This window comes from Tympanuchus pallidicinctus, unplaced genomic scaffold (assembly GCF_026119805.1).
Source record: "Tympanuchus pallidicinctus isolate F22 unplaced genomic scaffold, pur_lepc_1.0 scaffold13, whole genome shotgun sequence".
Taxonomy (NCBI): domain Eukaryota; kingdom Metazoa; phylum Chordata; class Aves; order Galliformes; family Phasianidae; genus Tympanuchus; species Tympanuchus pallidicinctus.
In genome coordinates this window covers 14,684,641-14,705,161 of record NW_026294648.1, presented here as the reverse complement: position 1 = coordinate 14,705,161, position 20,521 = coordinate 14,684,641, and the positions used below count along the sequence as shown (strand labels likewise).

The 20,521-nt window shown below is 41.4% G+C and overlaps 1 protein-coding gene and 1 non-coding gene across 5 annotated transcripts; both read right to left on the bottom strand.

The window, feature by feature from the left end:
• Nucleotides 1–1,810: 1,810 nt before the first annotated feature.
• Nucleotides 1,811–16,837, bottom strand: RBMX (RNA binding motif protein X-linked). 4 transcript variants are annotated; one of them, XM_052672824.1, is made up of 11 exons: nucleotides 16,719–16,836; nucleotides 15,312–15,438; nucleotides 15,018–15,124; nucleotides 9,636–9,807; nucleotides 8,445–8,561; nucleotides 8,011–8,125; nucleotides 7,786–7,911; nucleotides 7,606–7,709; nucleotides 5,836–7,106; nucleotides 4,844–4,943; nucleotides 1,863–2,870 (listed from the first exon to the last, which is right to left on the bottom strand). In XM_052672824.1, the coding sequence occupies exons 2-9, from the start codon at nucleotides 15,418–15,420 to the stop codon at nucleotides 6,799–6,801; spliced, it is 1,158 nt and encodes a 385-aa protein (XP_052528784.1). In that variant the 5' UTR covers nucleotides 15,421–15,438; nucleotides 16,719–16,836; the 3' UTR covers nucleotides 1,863–2,870; nucleotides 4,844–4,943; nucleotides 5,836–6,798. The 4 variants fall into 4 exon arrangements, with proteins under 4 accessions (XP_052528785.1, XP_052528786.1, XP_052528784.1 ...); XM_052672825.1 differs by having other exon boundaries at nucleotides 1,811–2,870; nucleotides 4,844–7,106; nucleotides 7,606–7,694; nucleotides 16,719–16,837; XM_052672826.1 differs by lacking the exon at nucleotides 5,836–7,106 and having other exon boundaries at nucleotides 1,811–2,870; nucleotides 7,606–7,694; nucleotides 16,719–16,837.
• Nucleotides 15,197–15,261, bottom strand: LOC128076250 (small nucleolar RNA SNORD61). The gene has a single exon (XR_008204305.1). It is a non-coding gene; the product is annotated as a small nucleolar RNA SNORD61 (small nucleolar RNA).
• Nucleotides 16,838–20,521: the final 3,684 nt, after the last annotated feature.

Below are 20,521 nucleotides of genomic sequence, written 5' to 3'. Positions count from 1 at the left end.
TCATCTACTCACTTCCTCCTTCAGACAGATGCCATGCTACCATCTGGTTCCATCTTAACCTGTGGCTACTGACCGAAGTAGAAAATGTAAATTCGCCTGAGCTATTTAAGTATTACAACTGAACTTCACACTGAAGATGACTAGGGAAGAATGCCACACTAAATAGTATTCTCAGCTTTCTGTGGTAAGCCTTGCTAGTAAAACTGCCTTTATATTGTAGTTACAGGATCTGATCTTTGAAAAAATCTAATCCAAGGGGTTAGGAGAAACAGAACAGCAAGAGGAGAAACTACATGCAACAAATCTGAATGGGTTTGTGTCTTTGCTTTCCAGGTCTTATGGCTGGTATTTCTGACCTCTAGCAGAATAGGAGGATGTTGTGTGAAAAAACTGGTAACACAAAGCAGCAGCCAGTGTGAATGGTACAGCAGCCTGAAGCTGCATCACAGACCTCAGTGCCATCTGGTAACATGCATGTACAGCAATCCGTATGTGTGCAAAATGTTTCAAATTTATGACTAATTACAAGACTCTTCAAGGTTGGTTTTTTTTCCCCCAGTTCTTGCGAGCGCTGCTGTTAGCAGAAATGAGTACTGGCAGTTCCACGTTCACAGCTTAGCTTTTCTTCTCCCATATGCTCATTCTTCTACTGGGCTCAACATACATGCCTGTGAACAATGTATGTAAATAAAAGACACTACAGTCACCTGCAACAGAACAGCTTCCAACCTGCACAGAAGTGTTCCAGTAGAGGGAAGGTTACACACTTGCTTCACCAGGCAGTGTTACACATCTGAACACGGAATGCTTCACAGACTGCCTCCTCCAAAACTTTTTTTCCCCTGGTAGATGGGTAGTTCTAGAGATCGATGCCTGTTGTGCATGCAGCTATTGCAGCCAAGCACGTATCAGATTTATGGTTTCAACTACTACTACATGAAAATATTTCCCACATCTTGAACACTTACCAAGAGTTCAAAAGAGTCACCTCTTGCATATTCAGAAAACCTCCGAATTTCTACTTCAGATAAGCCACTTCAAATCCAGCTTATACACATTTCAGAAAAGCATCAGGACCCAACCAGAAATCTTCCACTTTATTCACCCACACTCACAGCAGAATTAATTCTGTGGCAAAACCCAGGATCTGAAGGTACAACCCACCAAGCAAGGAACAATTTCTTGTCTGGCCTTTGGAAAAGATTACTTAAACGGAACAAATGCAACCATCAACCACCTCTTGTAGAGTCAATCTCTACCCCCAAAAGAGCAATAAGCTTTCATTTGTAGCCTGATTTTCAGCAGCAATGACTACGTTACAGTCTCAGTTTAAAAAATAAGTAAATGGGGAGGGGATACACATCCAGCTAACAAATGTCATATACAGTCAGTAACAGGAAGAAAGGCCGCTGTTCAGACATCCAGGAAACATTCTAGAGCATCTGTACACAAGTCACTTTTATGCACTGATTTATTATTTTTTTTTCAGTCAACACCCAATGCAAATGGGGACTGGATTCTTACTCCTGCATTATGCACTAATGCTTTGAACTGCTGACTTTCAATGACGCCTGAGGCAGAAAACATGACAGCGCACCACTGATGTAAATTCCGTGTCATTTTGGGCACACGTACATCTTTTTTCATATAGCAGCTCATATGCTGGCAGTGCAGTTCAGCTAAAATGCTAGGCTAAGTGTTTCAGCCTAGACGTACTCCGACTACAAGCTCTTATTATTACAGTATGACTGCTTGAATAAGCACAATACACTCTGAGACCACACCTAACAATAAACCACCACTACGTAACACTGGTCAGCAATCATTTCTACCAAGAAATAAGAATTTATTTAAAACAATCATTTTATTTAACAACTTATTTATTAACGCTGGAAAACAATGCAGTTTTATCCATTTAAAGGCAGTTTACTCATAGTATCTGCAATTTTTAGCTGAACTTTAAAGTGAGACTCTTAATGCAAAAAACAAGACATAGTTTTAATGCCCTTGAAAGGGTACACGTGCTTTTTCTTCATTAGTTACTCACTGAAAAACCAAGAGCTGTTTAAGTTTTGTCTGTTGTAGAAATAGTATAACATTTATAAGCCTTAACTAAGTACCTCTGCCAATCTGGTTACTTTTCAGCAACAAATACTCATGCCTGAGCATTACTCTTGCGTGGACTGGCACAGCAGCACACAGGTAGGGTAAAAACGCACCAAAAGCAGTATTTTGAAGAAAACATCTTGTTTCCATAGAATTAATGCACTTGTTAGGATGTACACTGCTGGCACCTGCTGGAGCTTTCTAAGAACCAAGTGCACGTAAGAAAAAACGCTGATCATTCTGGTAACTTATCACTTATACTGCCTCAGTACATCAACACTTTATTCCTCTCATCCAGAGACAATTAGGAAATTTTCAAGTAACAATACTGTAAAACTCCTGCTGGTTTCTTGGTGGGAAGTTTGGAGCTATTTAGTCCTCTACATTTTAGAGGACTTTAACTCACTTTCCTATAACTGGCTCCTCTTTCAGGAAAGAGGAAAAGCAGTGCGTGTAAAGAGGAACCCTGTGTATTCTTCTGCTGCAGAATTTACTGATGCACATTTACTGCATAAAAATAAAACCCCTGGCTCTTGGAAGATGTAAGCTACAGGAGACAACTGATTTTCATCTAAGAAACACTTAGATACAAGAGACTAGATGGGCTACTTTCAAAGAGAATTCCTTAAACTGTAACGTTAAGTTCGTTAAACTGTTAACGTCTCTGAAGCAAATACTGGGTGACATCACACTCAAAAGTCAATTTTGCCAGTTGGATTTTGTTGTTCTTCAATTTTCCAGTGCCACGTCCACTGCTGCACTGCCTTCCTGAAAGAAAGGAAATTCAACTTAGTATGCTCTCAAAAAGCAAGAGACAGACAAAGTGACATCACTGAGTTGTTGCTGCATACACAGTGAATATATTTTGGTTACTTCCAAATTGTCCCAAGAATAAAAAATACATCAACAGCTTTATCTTCATTAATTCCAACACAGTCTAACAAGCACCTGTAAGTGACAAAACAAATCTAGTGAACTGATAAAGAAGGTCTTCATTTTAAAAGAGAGAAATTTTCACTTGCCAGGAGTAACTAATTTCCCACTTCCCAGAGAAGAGATACAGAGAATTAACAATAACATGGCATGTAAGTACAAAAACAAATTGACAACATTTTGACACCACCTGCATGATGATTTGGTAAGACCTTTTAAAGTCACCCAGGATGCTGCATAGTAAGGATAGTAAGCCATCTTTTTGTTAGCAAGACTTATGATCTGGATGCACCAGTCTCAAACTTTAAAAACTGATCCCTACTAATTTTTTGGCAGGTGGAGGAAGAGCTTACTTTCAAGACTTATTTCCTGACTCCACCTCAGTGCCCAACAACTGACACCAGTGATTTTTCCATGAAAAAAGGCGCCCAATAACCCAGTGTCACTTCCAGAAGGATTTGTGATTTGAATACTTGAATGCAGCCACATTCAAGAGCACCACAAAGATCAGAAATTAACACTCGTTTGTTGAAAATTTTTTAACAGTAACAGCAAAACAGAAGGCTGGTGAGTTAGCAGCTTTTACTTAACTATGTACTTTATCCAACTCAAAGCAAGAACTACAGGTGGTGCTTCTGTATTTCACACAATCACAGAACCATGTAGGCTGGAGAAGGCCTTCGAGATCATTTAGTCCAGCCACCAACCTGATTTACTGGGTCCTGTCACTGTATCACGCCCCTTATTGATCTGAAATAAAATGCAGCACCCTGAGATTGAGGAGGAATTTGTCAGGAACAAGTGCAATAATTAATGGCATATTCTGACAAAAGTACTGTGCAGAGAAAAAACTGTAAGCAACCTGACATTACAGTATCACACAGTACACAGTAATCTCCTTTATATAAGATAGATCTTTTACCTAAAATCAAACATGATTAGTCAGATGAACCACAGTATCAACTGCAGCATTTTCTTTTCACCTTTTTAAAAGCTGGATCTCAAAAGTACTTTAAAATAGCAGCAAAATATTTTTTACTATTTATTAAGTACTTGGAAAACGAATTTAAAAGTTACAGTAAAAAAATTCTGGCAAATCTTCTCAAAAAAAAAAAACAAAAAACCAACTCAATTTGTACATACCCTTCAGTCTAAGCTTTTTTTTTTTTTTAAACTGGCAATGAAGACAGTAAGGGTGGTGTGGGGTTTTTTTTGGGATGATGATTCTTCAGAGAAAAAGTTTTCCTGAACTCTTGTTAGCAGGACAGCAATTACTGCTTCCCTCTTTTGCTGGTTAATAGCAGAGAAACACAACAGTTGCTATTGCACACAAGATCTGAACAGTATCTACTTGTTCTGCCACTCGCAGAAGATTAATTCTAACATGGTAGAATTCAAGGCATGAAACGCAACTCCATGTAGCTTCATCAAACACGACACTACGAAGTTTTAAGCTTCTTTTGACACAAATGCAAAGTACGCAATTTAATCCAAGGACCCTTGCTGTTATTCCAATCCAGATGTTTTCATTTTTTGAAGACTCCTAGACTAAGTATGGTGCATCCATACATAAATGCACTTTATGGTGCATCTGTAACCATATTTTATGATCAGTGGTTCCCAAGTGGACCATTTTCTTTAGGGGGAAGTCACTCACTGAAATTTCTAACCTGGCAATTAAAAACCCTGCTCAGATCTGCTCCTCCAAAATTTGCTTTCAGAAACGAAAGGATTCCTTAGCCACCAAGGATGTCCACCCCAACACAGATCCATCAAAAATCTTCCATATAGCTACTACAGAAACACAGCCATTACCTGATCTACCAGTACAGGCATCATTCATCTCTGCCACCAAACCAGATGAACCTGCTTTACTTCAGAAGCATCTTCCAGAAGTTATCATCCTGTAATCAAAATAAAACAAGCTGAGAAAAATACATTTTACAGCACGAGTCAATTTCCCCATTTCCCCATGCTTCCCCCCATTTCAAGAGTCACAAGCTTGGGTTTGCAGATTAGTCTGTTTCAAGTTTTACTACTTCTCTTCTAAGTGGTGGAGGATTCACTGGTTTGGAATGGACTGGAATGACTTAGTGATTGGTTGCATGGCTTATGGATTCTCATTCCTTTTCAATGGTGCACTGCCATGTAAAATCCATAAGTTGAACGACAAAACATACTGAGGACTAAACAGAAGTAAAAAGCTTTGGTTTTGCTTTTAGTTGGAGGTCTTCACGTATACTATATTCAAGAGCATCATTTGAACTTCATGGCTTTACCTGAGTCATAACTTGTCACAGGTTCTGCCACATGTACCAGGTATCCCTGTAACGCTGCGTCAAAACCGAACAGTCAGGCATCCAACTAAATGTCAAGTTTGCAATGGCTTGCTTCAAACTCCCAATAGCTGAGATGGTATCTGTCAATCTAAACCAATTCCTGACTTCACAAGTCTTTTAATTTTCTTAAAATAACAGCACACGCAGTCTGTTTGAGCATCTTCACTGAAAGAAACTGGGCACAAAATACCCCCTCCCAACCCTACTTCACAGCATTCTCTCTAAAGCGAGCTGCATTCTTATCTTTAGTTTCAAAACTGGTGCCATAAATGCTTTTATCCAAGAAGAAATGTTGAATTTTGAGAACTTCTAATGTATTGAAGTATTTCATTTCCTTACTTTTTTTAAATCTAGACAGCACTTCCATTGCCATGACGTGCAGCTTGTTTTACCGTACTAGAGGAAGAAACTTGGTTCAATTTTGACTTAGACTGAAAAACTAGTTTGCTTTGCTTACCATCTTTGCTGTTTCACAGGCATTTGCTGCTTTAAATCAGCTGTGGAATGCTGAAAGTTTCACTTGTTTTTAGGAAGCCATAAGCCTTTGAGAAGTTGGAGAGAAAGACTTCTTTGCTTATCTTATTTTCTCCTTTGGAATCAAAGATGTTCCTTTAAAAGTGAAACACTACAGAGTTGCAAAAATTTGAAACAGTATGAGTAAGCATGGCTTTGTAGCTTCTTTGATGAATTGGTCAAACTTTTTTATTTTTTTTTTAAATTTTTTTAACAGTATACTGTAGCTGACTTACATGTACATGGTTCATTTGATGGGGAGAACTTTTTAAACTCCCCAAGAAACAGGAGGAAGGCAAAAAAAAATAGTATTATCCACACGTTTTTTCAGGTGGATTGACTTTTTTTTTTTTTTTTAAACACAAGGATCTGAAGGCATTTTCTACTAGGAACACTGACTCCAGGGAACACTGACTTGGAATTCTAGACAAAAATGAACTTTCCTGTGGAACATCCCCACCACCCTCCACATCACAAACAATACTTTAAGAGCGAGATGCTGAATGCGTGGAACAATCCAGCTCCTTTTAGATAGTTGGATGTCGTGTGGAAGATCTTAAGAACTGCTTATTCTGTTCACGAGGAAAGTCAGATGGGAAGTGTGGCATTTCAGGGAAACTTTACTTTGGAAATCACAACACTAGTACACAGCTCAAATTTCATACATTTAACATCTGCCTTTCGAAAGAAATGTTAACAATTTTGAAATGAAATTAAACACTGGTTTAACTTTTCTTCACAAAAGCATAAAAGTCATGGAGGGGAAAACTTAACAGGCAACAATAAAAAAAGGTAAAAACAACTTTTCCTTTTAGTAGTCCTCTGGTAGTAAAGATAGAACTTCCACTTTTTTTTTTTAATTTGTTTGAGAAGTAATGTCTTGGTCCAAAAAAAGTTAAGAGTGTTTTTAGTATCTGCTTCTGCCTCCACCTCTGTCAGATCTGCTTCCGCCACGGCCACCACCTCTGGGTGCTCCGCGGCTTGAACTACTGTATGAATCACGAGGAGGTGGATAGCCCCTTTCCATGGATGGGGGAAGACCCCTGTCTTGTCTTCCAACACGATCACGGCCACTTGAGTAGACATCACTTCTGCTGCTTGAGTAACTTTCTCGGCTTCCATATCCATCACGTGTGCTGCCGTAATCATCATATCGACTGCTTCCACCATAAGATGGCGGGGGCCCTCGTGCAGGTGGAGCACTACGTGAGTTACCTGCAGGGTCAATGGTCAGGTAATATGGCAACACCATAAGTTATATAAACAATTTCAATCTGAATTTACAGAATTGCTGTATTAAATGTTTACTTTTACTCTTTTGTATGCACTGAGATGTTCTTTATATAATCTGCCACGTTAATGGTATTTTAAGTGGGAATTGCGTATCAGGCAGTGAGTGGATTTAACAGACTTTGAAGGAATGAAGACGGTGTTTATTCAGGCAGGCTCTTTACTGGGCATTCCAGAACAGCTTGTTATTTTAGAGAAGAAACTCAGCCACATTTTCCAGAGATAGCTGCAATTCTGAACCGTAGACTTTGCTTCTTTAACTTACAGCTTAACAATGGGATCAAATGATAACCAACAACTGCACTTTCACTGTAGGGGGAAAAAAAAATGCGCCACTTCCCCCTAACACAGCATCAACCTAGTAAAAGTCAGACTTCACGAGACCCGTACAAATTACCGCATGATCCTCAAAATGGATTCTTACCATAACTCTCATACGAATCTCTGTAGGAACCTCCACTCGGATGATCTGAGTAGTCTCTGTCACGTCCACCACCGTATCCGTCACGATCGCTGTAAGAGGAAAGGCTACTGAGACTCAGTATAAACCAGTCCAATCACAGCAGAAGCAAACAGACACAGACAGAAATCCAGTAGTAGATACCTATAGCCCCTGGAGGGGTATTCATCACGTGAACTGGAATGACCATAATCGCGGTACGCATAGTCGCGGGGAGGTGGTGCGTAGTCCCGTGTGTCCCTGGAACTGGGGTAATCTCTGCTCGAGTAACTACAAGAAACAAAATTGGGTTACGTCAGAGTAATCAGGGATCAAAATCCTCTGACGAATGAAAACATTGAGCAAATCTAAATCATTAAGAAAATTTACCCATCTTTAGTGCTATAGCCATCATCTCTTGGAGACATGTAGACATCTCTTCGTGACGGCATCGGTTCTCTGCGTGGAGGACCACCATAACTGTCTCTTCCACGTGACACAGGAGCTTAAACAGACGATGTAAAATATAGTTGCACCACACAGAAGACTCGAGGCAATTACTACTGAATGATTCACACAGACTCAGAAGCATCACCTGCAGCCTACATCCACAATACTTTTCCGCTTATGAAGTCTTAAAGCATCACTAAAATGAACACAACAGATCACACCAGAGAACGATGAGAACTGATAGATAATAAAAATGATCAACTAGCCCACAGAAGATTTAACTTCAAAAGAAAACAATGCTTTCCATAAGTTCCTGATGAGTAAGGCATTACAAGACACTGACTAGACAACAAAGCAATTTATCAAGTTCTTACCTCTTCCTCCCATGCTGCTGCTACGCACTGGTCCCGAAGGTGCAGATCTTTTAGGTGGAGGGCCTCCACTCCGTGGAGGTGGACCTCTCTTCATGGGAAGCGGCCCTCGAGAAGACCCTAGAAGATAAGCCACGTACCACCTTGTTACTTCTGTAATACTTACCCGTATGCCCCTAAAGCCTCAACTCCAGTAATCTAACTGATGTTACCACTACTGTGTGAGATCAACAGTAAACCTCTAACATTAGACCCTAAAAATACCTTTATCTTGTTTTTCAGTCACTACTAGATGCTGCTGACAGAACTGAAAGCATGCCAGATAAACTTTTTTCACAGCTTAAATTCCTGTTCAGAACTGTCTTATAGGAGTGATCTAAAAGCCACAGTGTGTGCTGCGAAGGAGAAAGAAAACTCTTTCCTGTCATCAGTCTCAGCTTAAATGCTCAAGTTACTGTCCTCAGAACACAAAAGCCACTTGGGAAGACTCACTAGAGAAGATCCTACATAAAGAGCGAACAGAGATACCGTAGGACCTACTACATAGACTTTCCAAGAATAGAGTTTTCACTATTTTCAGGTTTTTTTTCCCCTGCACTACAGCTTTTACTGTTATAAAACACATGCTGCTTTATGTGACTTGTTTTAGTACTGAAAAGTTGCTGAATAAGTAGGTATATCTAAGTTAAAGCACATCCAGTATCGAGTTGTGTACTATCCTTCCATTTCAGAGAGCTTCAACTCAAAAATGTCAAGAGCAACACTTAGCCTTCCTAACTGTCACTGTGACCCCAATCATTTAAACAGCTACAGTTTAGTGAGTTTAGACCTCTTGCTAGTAAGAACAGAAAGCACTTCCCTTACCCTGGTGGAAGAGAATCACTTTTTCACCTTGAATACAAGAAAGCTTCCTTTCTCACGTGCAGGGCAGGAGTTTTGTTTCTTTCATAGCCAAAAGCCAAGTAGAGCGTTAGATGTAGAAGGGAATCTTCACATTTGAAAGCCTTTTTCTTAAGGTGTACTTGCCTAATCAAAAATTTGACTCAACTGCCGAGATTACATTTCATGATTTTAATAATGAACAAGGAGTGCACTATTCAGCTGTTTGACTTTTTCCAGTAGGATTACTGTCATCTTCCAATGGGATTGTCTTGTATGTTGTCCAAGTATATAATGAGATAGGTAAATACATACCCAAGTGACTCCCTCTTGAAGGTGGTCCTCTCGCGCCACTTCCGCCTCTTCCACCTCTAAGGCCCCTGGGAGGACCTCTGCTTCGTGGAGGGGGTGGTGGCCCACGCCTACCACCACTTTCAAAGGATGGCTTGGTTGCTTGTTCCACTTTAATTGCTTTCCCATCTAATGACTAAAGAAGAAGCTGCTTTACTTATTGCTCAGTCATGTTTGTATTTCTTAAATTAAGCCCTTCTTGCTTCACTATTATAGGGCTTCCATTTTATAAAGTTAGAGCAACTCTAGAACAGATTCAGTCTTCAGTATTAGTCCCCACGTACTCAGCAGCATGTTGGGCCTAATTTCTAGAGTACTTCATTCTCGTGGTATTGATGAAAAAACACAGAGCAGCATCAGAAAGCACTTTCAGTCAAAATAAAAGTGTCCAATAACTACGGCAGCCCCATGTCATTTATTGCGTAAATGAAATATGATTTATGAGCTCCAATTTACTTCCAATTGCCACGGACTTTTGCACCAAACTGACTGCACCAGTAGTTACAGGATTAAGCTGAAGATATCTTAGCTTCAGTTGGGGTTTCTGGCAATGGGGAGGCCGTTTTAAGTACATTTTCTTGATGTCCTGATTAAACGGTGATCACTGAAGTATTTAGAAGTAATTTCAGCATCTACAAAGCAGACCGAGTATGGCAATTCAGCCCTTTCCTACTGTTTCAAGGTGAGTTTTCAAAAAAAAGAGGTGACTGACACAATTTACTCTATTACTTGCTTTTCCAGAGTGAACTTTTTTTTTTTTCCTAAGTGGATGCTTTTTCTGGAGCACAGACCTGCAGTAACAGGAACTCTGCAGCCAGCTATTATGCCTCAAATACGAACATGCGTTAAGACATACTGAGTAGCTCAGCAAGTGTATCCATGGCATCCTCTTTCAGACAATACACATTTGGTCAGGAGAACAGTCAAGATAGAGCTCTATTGAAATTAGTTTACTGCACATCTTTATTGGCAAATGCAGCTTGACTTCTTGTAAGCTAAATATCTGTAACTAATGCATAAGGCAGTGTTGTTAATTGCACATTACTGCAATAGAAGAATTCCTGGTAAGTGTCTCAGTCTGCACTGCTAGTGGTTGTTTAGGGAGGTAAAACTGTATCTTCTTCCTTGTCCAATGAAATCTGCCCCTTTCCAACATCATCCACTCTAGCAGTGGACATATTCCACCACTACACACAGTCGTAGTTACTACTGAAAAACTGAGAGTGCATATCCAAAGGTTTGACTCAATCCATCTTGAGAAAAAAAAGATTAGCAACATAACATTGGTCTTGCTTTTGATGTAGTTTCTCAATGACATTCGGCATGACAAGCTCAGAACATTCCAGGAGCACACATGAACACTGCTAATCACTGGAACCTAACAGCTGATACCTAGTTCATAACTAGTTTTGCTATCTCTCATATTCCAGACACCTTTCTCACAATGGGAAAGGTAGGCTTAAAGCCTTAAGTTTTGCTACCATGACCGCAGGAGTCCTGTTTTATGGCAGACTACTAACAATTTGTTTGGATTTTTGAACCCAAATATCATCCCTTCCCACCAGCAGGGGTTCTGAACACCTGGATGTCAAGTCCAACTTGGTGTTTTTAACTTCTTGTTTGCTTAAACACCAGAGGCATGGTTTTCCTAGCGATTTCTATTCCTTATTTTCTTCTGCCTTGCACCTATGCACATTACTGAGGCAAAACATAGTTGCTTTTAAAACTGCTTTTAAGCAGCCTAATTCATGCCTTATGTGAAAAAAAAAAAAAATCTTTGTTTTTGCTGCTGTTAACCAGAAGGTACTTGTTTTAAAATGTAAGATTGGAATGGGAAAACCATCTTCTTTTATAGGTTTTTCAGTCAAATGAAAATTCATCTAACTGATGAGACAGAACTCAAGACAAGTTATCTCAGAGCAAGAAATTTTCAATGGGTCCAAAACACCATCTGTCAAAACAGGCACTCATCAACTGGTGTTTATAATCTTGATTCCAAGTGTTGCAATAGTATTTTTAATATGAAAGGGGCACTATTTTGTGGTATTATGTTGGTGCTAAAAATAAAGTCTACTATACATGCTCACTTAAGGATAGTAGTAGATTTGCAACCACAATTTTAAAAACTCCTGCATGTGCAATGAACAATCTATACAGTCCTGAAATGTGCCCAAGGAACCTGAAGCAAACAATTAGAGAATTGTCCTGTAAACTGCTCCATGTTGCAAAACAGAAGTTAAATGAGGTGTATTTGTAAAGTTTGAGTAGCTGTAATTCAAATATTCCAAAGAAACTTGCATGAACCAGCAGCCTAACGTCATGCTGGTGTTTCCTCTCTGATGGACCACTTCACTGTTGATGCTGCTGCAATTCCATCGTCACTTGTGTGTTTCTTGACAACACAACATGAGCACTTGTCTTCATCACATACATGGAAGAACCAAAGATCATTTCCTATCAATCCAAGCTTTTCTGCATTATAACACTTCTTCACAGGAAGATTTGGAAATAAGTTTGTTCATTAGAGGACAATAATCTTCCGTGGTGGATAGTAGTATTCACTTCCAAGCTCTTAACATGCTCCAACTGGCTTGACAGGTCTTCAACTGGAAGAATGGAATGCTTCAAATGGAATTTTATCTTTGGCTTGACCCAGATGTTTCCTCTAAAATCATATTCTCTTTAGTTACAGATTTTTGTACTCAGGACTTCAAATATGAAGAATAGAACAGCTTAACAGAAAGTTCACTACAAACTTGGGAGTGTTCCCTTGTACTCAGACAAGAAAGTGCATTTCATGACACAAGGATGATGACTTCGCTGCCTTGCAATTAAGATTTTTTTCCTAAAGAATTTGCTGTAAAATGCTTTACGATTTCTACTGTGCCATTCAGGCTATAACTGATCCAATTTTGCAGAGAAAGTAATTTGAGAAATTCCCCTTCCCCCAAAACCATTATCTCCTGACCTCCTTCCTCAGGACTAAAATTTTCAACAAGCAAGCTGAGACTCATTCATGCCTGTTCCATTTCAGAATGAAATATTTAACCCCATTTCTTCCCTCAACTCCAGCAACTGAAGATACGTTCTGATGTTCTTGCAGAATTCCACCAATTCCACCTCTTCTGCTGGCTGCAACTTTGAATTTCATTGGAATGACAGACTGAGATACACACTCCCATACATCACCTGTTTCCCTTTGGCTAGGCAGGTCAAGTTTCTCATTACAGACTGCCTGAGCTCATCTGCACAGTGCTTCTGCTGCTGGCTCCTTTGAAATGCCTGGATGTTTCATCACTTCCAAACAGTCAGAAGAACTCTCATTTTGGACAGATTAGAATGAATTCCTCCCACAGGATGCCTCAAGCATCACTCCTCTTCTGACACAGAATGCAATCTTTTTGAAGTATTGGCATCACTTGTTGTCCAGAAGGCTTTCTCATGAAGTACTGCCTCATAACATTCTTGCCTCTTCCACATTCACAATTAAACCAAGCTAGATAGGTACAGAATTGGAACTATACACAGCTATGCTTGCAGGCTTACACTGAAGGCCATTCTTGCCCAAATCCTGAGTGAGGATGTTGTTTCCAAACACTGCTGTTCAAATTTCAAAGATGATGAAAGTACGTTTAGATTTGCAGCTCTGAAGACAGAAACCATGATCACCCACAAGTCAGTACTTCCTAGTTCTCAAGTGATCCAGACGGCGCATTCCAAAATACAGGCAAACTCAGATTAGCTACATGCCATTTAATGCTTCTTTACTGAACATTACTTTTATGAACGTTTCCAGCGTGAATATACAACATTTAAAGACCTAGAACAGCTGATTATTTTCTGAGTTTCCATTTATTTTCATTTAAATGCTGCACTCCATGAACAGTTGTTAGGATTAGGGACTGAACTCCTTTTAATTCCACAATTCGTTGTTGGTGCTCAAAGTTACTGTCTGTGGGGGTTCAATTGAATTATTAACTCAGAGGAAAATCAGGATTTTGAAACTGCAGTAAACAGGTCTTCAGAACTGTAGCAAGCTACACAACGGAGACAGATTCATTAACAGATGCACCTTTAGGGATGTTTGGACTGGTATAGAAAGAACATCTGACTTATTCTCCAAACTAAGAAAAATGACTAGCTTAAAGTGGAAGCAAATCTCCATGCAAAGTTACAATAATTATCAACAGATTGTCCTCAAGAACTCAGAAACTAAGCAGCACACACACCAGAAAGTCTGCTTTAACACAAAACTAGGAATAACTAAGTTTAATTATAAGCATCATCTGTGAACACTACAAACTCATTTTCTTACTCCGTAAGTGCAGGTATTCGCTATGCTTTACTTATGGACTATGCTGAATTGAAAGAAAACCATCAGTCATTATTTCACACAAACAACTATCAAAAGCTCAAGTGCTATTCAACCATTCTAAACAGAGGCTTTCTTAACCTTAGAAGAGGTGCTGTTAGCAGAAAGCCCAGTTCAGCATGATCTTTACAACTGAACTCTTCTGACTGCACATGACAGACAAGAGTCCGAAATTCAAATCAACTGACGTGACAGCTTACACCATCTAAAGAGAGCATTTCTTTGAACTGTTGTTGATCACTAACTCACAAACCAACATTCAGCTTCTCAAATATACCAAAGCAATGTCAGATCACAATAACCTACATTCCTCCAGCAAGCTATCCTGATGTGAATCTCAAATTTTGCTCCAAATTCAGATTTGTTTTCCTTTTTAAAGACATAGTATTTATTAGATTGGTACTTTTTTTTTTTTTAAGCTGTGTAGTTCTGTTGCAGGGTATGAACAAATTCAAGTGCTGGTTAACTGCAAAACAGTTTTGCTGTAATTGGCAAGAAACGCCACATATATAAGGATACCTACAAATTAACAGTGCATCAACACACCACAGTGAAGGCAAATCACATCAAACCCATATCAGGGGAAACATTCCTAGTTTTCAGGCAACTCACTCCCCTAAAATATGATTTATGCAGTATTACGTTCAAATACAGTAAGTACAAAACAATTAGAGGAGGCATGCAAGAGTGAAAAGCTGTCTACTAGAAAGCTCTCCATCGCTAACTAAAAAAGAAATTGATAACCAAATGACAGCCAGGCTTCACTTTCTACTGTCAAATCCAGAGTCAGAGGAAAGTGATTCCAGCTTCATGGAGACAACAGGAAATAAAGACATCCTGACAAATTTAACCCTGTGACTTGTCTCCAGAATCTTCTAGTCCATTATCTTTCCAAGTCTTATTATGAGTTAAATTAGCTCCATAGAACAGCACTTTTGCTTAGCAGCAACAGCAAAGATGATCTCAATTCCTACCTTTCCATTCATGTCTCTGGCAGCATCTTTAGCATCTGCTGGACTCTCAAACGTTACAAAAGCAAACCCTCTTGACTTGTTGGTTTCACGATCTTTCATCAGGAGGACTGCAGTGGAAATAAAATCATGTTACCCTCTTCTGCAATTAAGCAACAAAACTTAACCTTTATTTACCCTTTAAGCTCAGAACTTCTTAGAGAAGATGATCATTTCATAAGATCAACATAATAAGAGTCATCATAGCTGTCTTCTGTTGTTTCAATCAAGATGGCAAGAGTATCCTTTGTTTTTTACCTTCCACAATGCGTCCATATTTGCCAAATACAGCCTCAAGGGCTTTCTCGTTCGTCTCTGTGTTCAGGCCACCGATGAACAGTTTCCCAGGACGATCTGCTTCAACCATTTTGATGATACAAGAGACCTAAGAAAACATACAGTTGTCATTAACAAAACATTAGACTACAGCAGATCAATAGCATGAATATTCTCTCTTCCTCAAATTCAAGCCAGTTTTCTTTGAACAAAATGCCAAAGAAGAGATGTTAAGCACAAAGGGAAAAAGAATAACTACAAGGTCGAAGCAGTTATTTCCAGCAGAAACTCCAAAAACAAAGCAGAGCTCTAATGAGAACACAGTTCTAGAATAGACAATGGTGGACACTGAAAAGCTAAGCTTACTGCCTTTTTTGCCCCCGATGGTCATCTTAGAATCTGTGACAGGAGTGTGACAGATTGAATGCTTTCTTCTATGAAAACAACTAACTTTAAGATAAAACCAAAATGTTTAAAGTCAGGTGCGCCAACATTCAAAATTAACCCCAATCTTCTATGGTATTTTAAGTACATCCACACTAAGTCAAAGCCGAGGCCTACACAACACGACAGCCTGAACGGATACCAGCCCAACACGGCTTAGAGGAGCGGGACGAGAAGAGCCGGAGACAAACGTGCTCTCGGAGCATCTGGCGTTCCGCCCGGCCTCGCAGACCGCCGTTACCGCACGCCTCAGGCCAGTGGCGGGAAAGCCCGGCGCCCGGTTCGCTCGGCACATAGGCACAAAGGGCTCCACAAGGCGCCGCCGGCGGCCGGGCCGCCCCAATCGCGCGGGCGGACAAGCGGCGGCCGCCCCGCTCCGAGCCTCGTAAGCGGCGCGCCGGGCCAGGAAGAGAGAGGAGAGCAAGGAGGGGGCGCCGGACCCTCCGCGTTTTCCACACAGCTCCACAAAATGGCGGCCACCTCTAGCAGGGCCTTCTTTCCCTCCCGGCGCCAGACGAACGTCTCAGCGCTGAGCGGACCTCGCGCCCTAAGCCTCGCTCCGAGCCCTCTGCTCGGGCCTGAGGGCGCGCCCGCAGCCGCCCTCCCTTTGTCCTCCTCGAGGAAGCGGAGCCCGCGCGACGGGATCGCTCCAAGAAACCCCCGCACCTAAAATGGCGGCCAAGCGCCTCTCGCGCCGGGGACCCCGCGCCCCGCCAAGCTGTCCTGCGCCCCGCACGTGGGCCGGCGGGCAGGGAGGGAAGGCGGCAGGCCGGGCTCCACCGCGCCTCGCCCCACGTCCGCAGTGACGGGCGGAGCGCAGCTTCTCTCCGCGGGCAGAACCTTTCATCGCACCACCGCTTTCCACATCCAGCTCTCACTTCGCAGGGCCCCGTTCCCCCCTCCCCGCAGATCCCGGGCCCGCTCGGCTCGGCTCGCAGCACTCACCTCAGCTCCCACCCTGCCCCAACTGCGCAATGGGAGCGAACAAAGGAGCTGCGGCCCTTTATAGCGCTGACGTCACCGCCGGCCGGGGCCCCGGATGCACGCGGCGCTGAGCCCAGCAGGGGGAGGCCGCAGCCTGCCGGGCTCTCAGCGCGGCCGCTTCGGGTCCGGGCGGCGAGCTGCGGTGCGGCCGGGAGCTGCCCGGGAGCTGCCCGGGGTTCGGCGCGCGCCGCTGTGGGTAGAGTGGCCAGGCCTTCATAAATGAGCGGGACTTTCCGGTCCTCGCTGGAACAGTTGTTCTGTGGTCGGTGGTGCTTTTCCCTTTGTCTGTTTGCAGCTCTGCCTGGGAGGTGCGGATGGGATTGCTCTGAAGACTCACTTTACAGCTTTGAACAGTTAAGGTTGGAAAAGACCATCGAGACAATTTAGTCTAACCATCAACCCATCACTACCAATCGACATCCATCCTTTTCTTGACTGTTTGCAGGGATGGTGACTACCACCTACCTCCCTGGGCAGCCTGCACTGCTACCTGAGCTCTGTGAGAAGGAACTGTCAGTAATATCCAACATGAACCTCCCCTGGCACAACTGAAGGCCATTACCCCTGGTCCTGTTGCCATTACCTGGGAGAAGAGGCCAACCCCTACCTTCCTAAAACTTCCTTTCGAGAAATATTAGAGAGCGGTGAGGTCTCCCCTGAGCCTTCAGTTCTCCAGACCGAACAATCCCAGTTCCCTCATCTGTTACCCACAAGATTTGTGCTCCACACCCCTCACTGCTTTGTTGCTGCCCTCTGGACGTGCTCCAGGGCCTCCATGTCTGAACACAGCACTTGTAGTGCTCAATACAGAAACAATCACCTCCTGCTCCTGCTGACTACCATTACCAGCCCTCTTGGCCACCTGGGCACACTGCTCCCTCTTGTTCAGGCAGCTGTTGATTAAAACCCAGATGTTTGTGAATTAACTATTTGCCATTTGTGCTCAGTTACAGTTCTGTTTATAACTTCCAGATGTAGTGTTTACCTGTGATATAATAAGAGCAACATCCTTGAATGTTTGCTATTTTGCCTAATTAAGGTGCTTGCTCAAAGTTATAGTTTTGTTTATAACTTCCAGATGTACATCTTATCTATGATAAATAGCCTTCCTGACCACAAGACTCCCGTTATAAATCCTTGAATAAATGCTGTAAAATTGTCACATCCTGAGAACATCAGACTATTCTTTAATTTTTCAGTCTCCTCTATTCAGTTACTGATGTTCAACTCTTCTGTGTGTTAGGAAGAGTAGAATGCAACGCTGCACCAGACTCCCTGCAGATCTGTTGAAAATACAAGGCAGCTCTCAAACACTTCAGCACATAGTGAGTGCTCGAAGATTGTTACCCTTCCAGCATAGATGCTGAACATTTCTGGGGGATTTTACTGGGCATGGGAAAAGGGGAAGATGAGCTGGCACAAAGTGGGAGGGCATGGCATGTGATGATAATGCAGTGGCCAAAAAACAATACAGCTAAATTCCTGTCCTGGACTTATTCAAGGCTAGGTTGGATGGGGCCCTGGCCAACATGATCTAGTGCATGATTTAGTTGGTAGCAATCCTGCCCATGGCAGGGGGTTGGAACTACGTGGTCTCTGAGGTCTTTTCCAACCCATCATAGGATGGTGTGTGAAATTTCTTTGTCTGCTTCCATGCCCTACACCTGTGTATTTGCTAACCGCCTCCCAGGTAATTGGAAATAAAAATTGGAAACTAAACTCTCTTTTTCCTTCTCTGATTAAAATAGTAAGATATTTAATTAGCACTGTAGTTTAACACAGCAGGCAGCAAAGCACATACAGTCTGATGAGGGAGAGAACTTAAAAAAAAACAACAAAACAAAGTAGAACTTGTGGGTTGAGATAAAAACTATTTACTAAGATAGAAAAGGAAGTGGGAAGAAAGGATTACAGTAATGATTATTGTTCACCACCCACTGACTGTTGCCCAGTCAGTCTCTAAGCAGTAGCTGCCTGCCTGGCCAACTCCTGACTGTTTTTCAATTTTTTTTTTGCATGATGTCGTACGGTACGGAATATCCCTTTTGACCAGCTTAGATCAGCTGTCCTGATTCTGTCCTCTTCCAGCTTCTTGTGCCCCCTCACTGGCAGGAGAAGCTGAGAAACTGAAATGTCCTTGGCTCCGTGCAGCACTGCTCAGCAACAACTGAAAACATCGGTTATCAGCATTGTTATCAACACTGTTTTTCTCCTAAAGCCAAAACATAGCATCATACCAGACACTGTGAAGGAAAAAATAAATTCCACCCCAGCTGAAACCAGGGCAATTAGTAACTCAAGGCTTCATTTTATTAACATTCCCTAGTCTGTGCTGTACATGTGGCTAAATGTGATTGGCGCTAACATAATTACATTTGAAACAGCATTAGAACATAACTGTTCTAATTATATTAAGGCCATTTTTTTCTGTCCCATGTCCTAAAATATACCTTCATCAGGCCTTAGTCAAAACCTTAGTTTCATAGACACTGCAAACTGGAGCAGTATTTTATCGTCCATTACACAGCTTGCACAGTCACACACACTCTAGTTGCAAGTTCAGTAAGACAGATCTTCTTCCAAGACTGAATAATATATTACAATTCTAATGCTTCTTTCTTTCTTTCTTTGTATTTTTTTTAGAAAAGTTACAGAAATCTTTAGGGAACAAACTGCAGCCTGCATGGAAACCAATCCTTCTTATACTGAAGTCAAAAGTTCAAGGCTGATGAGCTATGACCACTTATTTTGCAAATGGTATCTCAGCTTCTAATTTTCTGCTTGGAAATTAAAACAGCAGTAAAAAGCACCTAATGCTGGCCCCTAGAGTAGGAAACCAACATAGATGGAATAACATTCTGTAAAAGGTGATATTTTATGAAGTTTTTTGATAGCTTTCACCTATAATGTCACACTTACGTTGACCATATGAAGTTTAACAACATATTTAAGCTTACAGTACAAACACGTTTATACAGAGGGCAGTACTTTGGTACATGCTTGCACATTCTCATCAAACATATTGGCATTTTACCAAGTTCATCATACTTGGGGTTTAAACTGGATAAGGGGATCAGGAGAGCCTGGAGGATGAGGTCTAGTGAATACATAAATAATCTGGTCACATAAGACTCATTTGTATGGGTTTTTTTTTTCATTTTTAGAAAACCAGGACAAAAAGCGTAGAAAAAAAATCACAGAAATAGATCTGCACAAACAAGCCCAAATCAAATAAGCCTAAAACAAAACATAAAGCACGAACTACATGTCTCCCAAATGTCAGAGCAGAGAAGGAATTAGAAGTACATCAGGAAATGCAATCAGAATGGATAAAAAAAGGAACATAATTCCCTTCAGAAATACAGTAAAAAAAAAATTAATAACCAAAAAGATCAGTTTAATACTTCCATGACAAAGAGCAATGTTCTGGGCAGCTGTCCCTTCATGGGTATTTATAGAAATTCAGAATTTTACTTCATAAATTCAGGCTACAGGGGATCAGAGCAGCCATTCTTTCTGGCATTGACTTTGTCAATTATTTCTAAACTGCTGCTCCATGATGCATTCTTCCCAGATCACCTGCTTGGGAGTCTAATTGTGGATCCTTTCTAACAGTACAAATCACAACCCCCTCAACTATAAACAGAGCTGCCTGAAATAACAACTCAGGTTCAGCTGAGAAGGCACAAGAGACGAGTAATTATTGTTTTCCCTTTATTTCACCAGCCCATCCCACCCAAGCACAGCATTCCCAGCGAGGAGCC